This window comes from Rhododendron vialii, chromosome 6a (assembly GCF_030253575.1).
Source record: "Rhododendron vialii isolate Sample 1 chromosome 6a, ASM3025357v1".
NCBI classification, from domain to species: Eukaryota; Viridiplantae; Streptophyta; class Magnoliopsida; order Ericales; family Ericaceae; genus Rhododendron; species Rhododendron vialii.
In genome coordinates this window covers 28464623-28470864 of record NC_080562.1, presented here as the reverse complement: position 1 = coordinate 28470864, position 6242 = coordinate 28464623, and the positions used below count along the sequence as shown (strand labels likewise).

Here is a 6242-nt window from a genome sequence, read left to right as displayed (position 1 = left end):
CTCATCCCGGCCTCCTCTCTCACTCTCTCTCTCTCTCCGTTGAATCCGCGTATGTATGTGCGCGTGGATTGTGTGGGAGAGAAAAAAGAGGGCGGGGAAGCTGGCTACGTGGCAGCATGTGCTCCACTACCCCCAAGCCCATGGGAAATTACGATTTTAGACACTAAAAACCCTCTGGCTTGGAACTTCAGGGGGCATTATTGGAAAAATCGAACCAAATGTGGCATCCCCCAATCCCGTTCTTATTATTTAGGAGGATGGATATATATAAAGAGTAAGGGCAATTTTGGTACAAAAATGAGTTGAGGATGGAAACATAACTCTGTAAAATGATCAGGATGGATTTCTAAGTTAGAAGGGTTCTGACTTCTGAGGATGATTCTTTAAGTCACCCGGTAACAATGATATGCTTCGGTTCGGTATCTTATGATAAAAATCGAAACCCAGCCGGTTTCCATTTTCTTTTCAAAATTGAAAACCAAACCGAACCGAACCATTAGCTTGAGAAAACCGAACCAAACTAGTTTTTTCAACCAGTTTTTACGGTTGGCTTGGTATGACCAGTTTTTATTTCACCCCTAATAATTAATCTCCAATTATAGCTCCAAATTAAACTACTTTGAGTGCAATATTTTACATCAAGTCAAAGAGTTTGGCTAAATAAGCATGAGAAAGCTATTATATGGCTTGCCCCTCAATATGTTGCAAGTTCGAATCTCACTAGCCTGATCAGAACAAGTAGACGCACGCAACTAAACGTTTTATAATGGATGAAAACCCCTGGTCATGCTCACGCTCACAGAGGAAGGTGTACCTACACCGATTACCCCTTCCCATCTTTTGACCCAGCTGAAAATAGCCCACAAACATTGAACGGGACACTAGACTGATACTTCAGACCTCTACGGGCTAGTGTAGATTAGCAGTGGGATTTGGCCCCAACTAGTGAAATTGTCCTGTTCGGTTTCGGTTTGCGGAACATATGCACGAAGGAAGCACCGAGAATTAGTTAATTTGGATGAAGTGGAGGGCTGTTTAAATAGGCAAAGAGGGTTGGTTATTCGAAGTGGTGTCGGCCGAAGCGAAACAAATTTTTATTTTTTTTTTCTGAAAGGAAAACCGTTCGCTTCCGAACACTCACCGGCCGAAAGAATATCCCCTTCAAGTAAACAAACCATAAAGTAATGTCGAAAGAATAATCTACCTCTGCAGGAACGGCTTACTAAATGCAGATAGTGACTTCCCAAATAGCTCCTCACATAATGAGAAACTAGTACTAGCTTGAAGGCTAGAGCTAGCTCATGATTTCTGACATGATGAGCACGGAGTACACATTTCTAGAGCTGTACAAGCCATCAGATCACCAGCAGAACGTCAAGATTTTTCAACTATCGGGAGGAGGGACTAGGGGAATGGGAGTAGTGAGACTCGATCGAACCCAAACATCAGCTCTCGTAAGGGAGCACTTGTCAATAAGGCCACGTGGTCAAACCTTTGGTGTTAGATTGCCGGTGTCCCTGCTTGAAGTAAAATGGAGTAATAAAAATATGTACAAGAGCAGACAGCTTTTGGAATGCTATCACTAAACCCAAGTTCAAACTGGGGCCTGATGGGAAATTTCAAAATTGTTAGATCAGCTGAGAGAGGTCATTCGCTTAGTTTTAATATAGGGGGAGAAAGATACGGGAATTTTGAGTGATTCCTGCCATTTAAGTTTGGCTATAACTTTGAGCTGAACTTTACAGCATCTGGATAGTTGTTGGAGCTAATTTTACAAGGGCGGATTCCATTCATAATCAACGATCATCGACTTCTTAAGGGCCATTCTAAGATTAGCCTGTTCATAGCCTTGAGGGAAATGTGATTCTCACCATAAGTTTAATGGTTTTATGAAATCAAACGACACTTCTTCTACATGGCAGTTGCTACTTGTGGAAGGTCTCTGTGTCTAGTTTGTCTGTCCGGAGCTTTCTTCCAAATCAACAGCAGAATAACACCACTACTAGAAAAAACAGCCATTTTAACAAAAGAAGATAGAACAGCATAGATACGGTTCAGTCATCTAGAGATCAAATAATACCTCCTTAGACTATTTGTAGTGTCGAAAATCCAAGCCGACCAAAAAAAAAGGATGCGAAACCCAAAAAGAGACTGAACTTCCCCGAAGATTCGAGGCTTAATTATCAAACAACCCAACAATCCAGCATTAACACAACACTAACAAGCTTTAGTTCCGCCATGACAACGATTTCATAGTTCCTACTCGGTACCAGATTGAACAAACTGATGCTTGTTATATGACATGGAAAGGACAACAATCTGGCTAAAAGGAAACCCACGAGAATTATCTTTTAAAGGCACTTTCTTCAGTCACACAAACACGCTTCTAGTTTACTAAACAAGCAGGACAAAGTACAGTCTACCAAAAAAATACACTCAGAAATCACTGTGCTCTGCTTACTGGTTCAAGCGCTTCAACAGTGACCACACTATTTCCTCTAATAACCTGCAGAAGAAAAGTGACATCAATTAAAGGTCAGGTAATTGGGAGCAAATTATGAAAAAACAACTAAAATAAAGGTTTTAAGAGTGGACACCCACCACCATGCCAATGTCAGTTCTCTCATTCCCATTCACCTCCTCAGTGTTGTCAACCACAAGATTCATGAACTGATCAAAACCACGGAGTGTCCCAACAACCATTCGATTTGCATTCAACTTGACTGCAACGCAGAATTCAAGATTAAATAAACTCTGCAAAGTTTTTCTGCTTGAAGCTGTGAAATTTATCAACTTCCAGGTAAATCATAGCATCTGAACAGCCTATGTAGCATGGCTCAAGAATGGTTGAAGTTGAACCAACTTTACGGTTAAATAGAATTTTACACCATGTATTTTGTAAATCATTCTTTCATCTACTTTACCTTGCATAAAGTAACTAAGCCTTCAAACTTATAATGTGAATAGCCTTATAGCCCTCAAATGGGCTTCTGCAAAAAGCATTTTCCCACCAAAAGAATTTATGTGTATTTTCTGACTATGCACGTATAAGGAGTACAGATAAAGTAGCATAAGATGGTCGTTCAGGTTGAGCTAGGCTTATGCATAATTAATACACCTACTTCCTAATTGTAAGGAACAAGATGATGATAAGTTGCAAACTGCAAAATTCTCAAACTAGGTCTTTTTGCTCTATCAGAGATGCATAAATAATTTTGTCCACCTGAATTTATTCATCAAAATCATTGTTAAGAGAAGAAAGCAGATCTCAAATTTACCGAATTTTGCTGTCAATATAGCCAATTAGCTACTAATGATGTTTTACTAGATTGCTAGACATCTGTATGAGCAGTTGTTTGTTCAAATAAAAGTTCCACAAGAATGATGATTTCAAAAGACCAGTAAATGGATTATTGCTTGGTGGAATAGTGTACAAAGGGGGAAAAGACACAGAATCTGAGTGTTATGGATGGGATATGTTATGTCACACTTAAAATTGGTCTCATTATTCAACATACAAATTCATGCAGTGAAGCACAAGTATGATGAAGATTAAAGACAATCTAAAACCAAGCAAACTGCACAATATGGGTCACGATATGAGAAGTTGGGGGCACTTAAAAAGAATATAAAATAAGAGTTCAAGCAGTGAGGCACACGTCTGATAAAAGATGGTCTCATATCGGGCAAATGTCCAAGATGGAAGTACCGCATATTCATTGGAAAACAAAAAGTAAGCATACAACAAATTTTGGGCAGATAAAAACTAGATAAACCGAGCAAGAACAAAGGAACACAACCAGAAAAATCCATGAATCCAAATTAACAAAGAAAATACTCACTACTGATCTAGTTGCAGAGGAGGAGAATACAAATAGAACATAACAAAATTATGGGTCTTAGGCTTGTGTTCTGGTTTTACTTTCCAAACAACAGTACCACATATCAACTCTGTAAGACGGTTTCTAACTTTACAACTCCAACTAAGAATACATGAAGTAATAAAGATCCCAATTAAAAACCTAAGGACTCCAATAACAACCTGATGGCTGTGCGAATCTTGCATCAACTAGGTACGGAAAAATTGGTCACAAATAAAGTTTTCAATGTCATGTGATGGTACAACAGTAGAATATCCTTTAAATTGAAGAAGGTATTGCAACAAGTGCGTATGATGTAGACTTGAGGATTCCAAGCCACACCACACTAAACCATACAAAACCCAAAATAGCACACAAACAGAATTTTAGTTCTTGTCTAGAACACCTAGGGCTGCATTAGCGTAGCCAGCAACAATAGGACTGAATTTTTAACAATCAAGAAACAGGGACTAAGCCAGATGACATAGTATGATCTATTAGATACAGGACCAAAACAAGCTAAATGTCCAGAAAGAACTTTCATGTACCATTAAGATATAATGTAAACGTACAATACAATGTTTTGAACTACAATTATGAAAACAGTACTTGTTCTAAATTGATTCTCTGAACTTCGGATTAATTATTTTCATAACCAATTCAAAGTTCCTTCTCCATGTCATTCTAACCTTGGTAGTAATTGTTTCCAGTGTTCTAAAAGTCGGCCGACTAGTCCCCGCCTAGGTGCTAGGCGGTGGTCCAACGCCTAGATTAGGCAGCCGACTAGTTGGCACCCAGTCCCTGCCTAGGCACTAGGTGGCCAGGTAGTTGGCGCTAGGCGCCCCTTCTCCGCCCGACTAGGGCCTAGCAAATTTTAGAACATTGATTGTTTCTCATGGCTCTGAAACTATGATTGCATGAAAATGTGGTCTTCATAGTACAATTTTACTTATATCCCTGAACTGTAATGAATTGTCTATTTTCTCTTTCAGACTTCCGGTACCATTTAGCCATTTACTTGCTAAGCTTGGTAATTCTTAGAGCCCTATATTCATGAAGCGTTTTGTCTTATACATTAACCAAGGTTAACATGCCCTTCCTAAGACAAATTATTAACACCAGTTTCAAACAGATACCGACAATGTAATACCATACCAAAAGTATGCATTCAAAGTAAACAGCCCAAGAACACAGGAACCAGACAAGCTCACGACATCAAATACAACGGAGAGAAACTCCTGCTTCAAAAGTTACTATCCCGGCTCGGTTTCTGCTTGAGATTAAGTTTTTCCAGTCCAAACTACTAGAAAAAACTGCTTTCCAAAATACGAATACTCGTTTTTCAGCACAGGAAGTAGTTTACGGCGAAAAATGGTTTTCGAGAATCTGCAATATCTCCTTGATGGGTATCCTTAAAAAACGAATTTTTTCCCCTTGAGATTCTTTAAATTGAAGTACCTAAACTAGTTTTCTGAAATAATGTACTCTTACAAAAGAACCACAAAAACACATGTAAAAAGGAGTAAGAAAGTTGAAAAGTATTGAAAGAGCATCAGCTATGGAGAAGAGAAGTTACTCTGTAGCTTCTTGTCCATGTATCTGCCAACCAAATACAAAACGAAATAACAAAATTAGTGACAACGGAAAAACAAATCGAAGAGAAACCCTAGAATTTACGAGGGAGTGAGGTGGAGGACTTACTTCTTGAGATCTGGAGGCTGACCGGACCTGCTCATGGTTAAACCCCAGGGAGGGAGGGAGAGAGAGATAGAGAGAGAGAGAGAGAGACCGAAATTGTTTCGAGTTTCCAAAACCCTAGTAACGTGGAGTGGGAGAAGACTGAGACCCGCTAGAAACTATTACTGTATAATTCTGTCCTTAATTTTTTTTATTTATTAATTTTTGGTCGCCTTTGTGAGGGTTAATATTATTTTATCATGACGAGGGAAATTTAAAAGATAAAAAATTAGAATTGATATCTATTTTCTTTTTAATAAAAACGAAAGCACGTCAATAAGTAATTTTTGATTTTATTTAAAAAAATTTAAATTTAAATTATAATGTTTTACTTTTTAGATTCTTCTATCATGACAAATAAATAATTCTCAAAAAATCGAAGAAAAATTAATAAATGCCAAAAAAATTAAATTAAAAAAATAGATCATTTGACTTATAATGCCAAACTAGGTCTGAGAAGTTAGAACATTGTATATGCTGTAACGCCCCGATTTCTCAAGGGATTTCAGAAGTATTAACCCTAAAATACACTGAATTTTACAAACTATTAGGCCCTTATTTATCCTTATACAAAATTACAATTTCAAAATAATACAAAAATCTATGTACATTTATTTAACAAAAGCAACTCCAGAGCGATTCTAG

The 6242-nt window shown here is 37.9% G+C and overlaps 1 protein-coding gene across 1 annotated transcript; it reads right to left on the bottom strand.

The window, feature by feature from the left end:
- Window positions 1–2147: 2147 nt before the first annotated feature.
- Window positions 2148–5726, bottom strand: LOC131330096 (probable small nuclear ribonucleoprotein G). Its single transcript, XM_058363601.1, has 4 exons — window positions 5562–5726; window positions 5437–5459; window positions 2602–2723; window positions 2148–2506 (listed from the first exon to the last, which is right to left on the bottom strand). Exons 1-4 carry the CDS (start codon window positions 5594–5596, stop codon window positions 2444–2446), a joined length of 243 nt encoding a protein of 80 aa, XP_058219584.1. The 5' UTR covers window positions 5597–5726; the 3' UTR covers window positions 2148–2443.
- Window positions 5727–6242: the final 516 nt, after the last annotated feature.

Coding starts and splice junctions, on each gene's coding strand:
- LOC131330096 (XM_058363601.1), bottom strand. CDS start 5,596: ATGAGCAGGTCCGGTCAGCCTCCAGATCTCAAGAA. Junction 2,724..5,436: donor CATGGACAAGAAGCTACAGA/GTAACTTCTCTT, acceptor TCTGCGTTGCAG/TCAAGTTGAATGCAAATCGA. Junction 2,507..2,601: donor GAACTGACATTGGCATGGTG/GTGGGTGTCCAC, acceptor TTTCTTCTGCAG/GTTATTAGAGGAAATAGTGT.